This window comes from Acanthamoeba castellanii (genome assembly GCF_000313135.1).
Source record: "Acanthamoeba castellanii str. Neff unplaced genomic scaffold scf7180000082991, whole genome shotgun sequence".
In the NCBI taxonomy this organism is placed as follows: Eukaryota; Discosea; order Longamoebia; family Acanthamoebidae; genus Acanthamoeba; species Acanthamoeba castellanii.
The window spans coordinates 9,064-10,333 of record NW_004457251.1 but is presented as its reverse complement, the minus strand read 5'-3'; the positions used below and the strand labels follow the sequence as shown (position 1 = coordinate 10,333).

Genomic DNA, 1,270 nt, shown 5'->3' with positions numbered 1-1,270 from the left:
AAGCCGGTTGGTTGCGCGGAATCCCGTGCTTCTCGTTCTTCCCGGATTAATCTCCAGCCACTTGGAGGTTAGTAAAAGGCCGACGGTCGCTTTGGTTGGACCTAGGTCATGAGTGATGCGCACACATGTGTTGCATAGTGAGGCTGGAAGAAGTAAAACCCTGCTGCCTCCACGCAGACCAACACACTTCCAAAGACACATCGAGGAGGACCCAAGTGCCAGGAAGGCCAATGCGTGCACCTGGCAGTGACCACGCCTCCAGCGGCTTTGATCGTGCAGCGCAAGACGCGCTAGCGGCCAGCAAGAGCAACGAAGACCACGTACAGCGCCAAAAGGTGGGTCCCCGCTGTTGCCTTCGCGTGCATGAGCGTGTGAGTTTGCGTGAGGCGATCCCTGCGCGTCTCGAGTTGGATAGGGCCGAACTCGACGACCTGCGCAAGAATCAGGTCCCTACCCAGTCTTTCAGAGCCAAACCAACGGCTTGGTCCTTTTGTGTGTGGTGTGTGTGGTGTGTGTGGTGTGTACGCGGTCGTCCCCGTCTCTCCGTTTCGTTCTTCCTTGTTGGCGCCAAGGATGACGCCGCGTCTGTGCTCACCCTACTCGCGAGCGGCTCGAGCGCCGGGATCAGCGCGCCGAAGCCCGACGCGCCAACGACCACACCGAGTTGTGTCGGCCGCCTGCGGACCACGGTCGAATCGGCCATTCGCGGCGCCCACTGCCGACTCGGTGCGCATCGCTCAACAACGGAAGCCGCTATGGATGTGCTGGCTGGGAAGCCGATGGCGGTCGAGGTGAGGTGGTGGCTGGCCGATGGGGGCGTGGTGGCCAGCAGGCAGCTCATTCACGCCGCCGCCCCGCTACGCCCACCAGCGGCGCTGATTCATCATCGATCGTCAACAACGGATGGTGGGGCGAAGGAGACGAACAAGTTCATCAAATAAGATGATAAGCAGCGGGCCTGAGGCATCGTGTTGTGCGCGACATCCGTAATAGTACTTTATCATAGATTATCTTGTTGATGATAGGTGGCATTCGGGCCTTGCTCTTCTTTCATGTTTTCACCTCGCCGACCACATACACTCATCGCCAAAGAGGACCACCATTCCCATGACGGACGAGGCCTCGCAAGGGGAGGTCACGATCTACGGCGATGAAGGGGCCCAACAACTGAGCTGTGCCCGGCTGGAGGCGGCGCCGAAGTCGAGGCGATCGATTGATTGCCACGTGGGTGGGTGCTGCCGTAGTACTCATCGTCATGGTACATTCACCC

The 1,270-nt window shown here is 59.5% G+C and overlaps 1 protein-coding gene across 1 annotated transcript; it reads left to right on the top strand.

Moving 5' to 3' along the window:
* Positions 1–230: 230 nt before the first annotated feature.
* Positions 231–941, top strand: ACA1_298530 (uncharacterized protein; the record flags this gene model as incomplete). The annotated part of the gene is made up of 2 exons (XM_004332978.1): positions 231–446; positions 573–941. The coding sequence occupies 2 exons, from the start codon at positions 231–233 to the stop codon at positions 939–941; spliced, it is 585 nt and encodes a 194-aa protein (XP_004333026.1).
* Between the last annotated feature and the right edge of the window lie 329 nt (positions 942–1,270).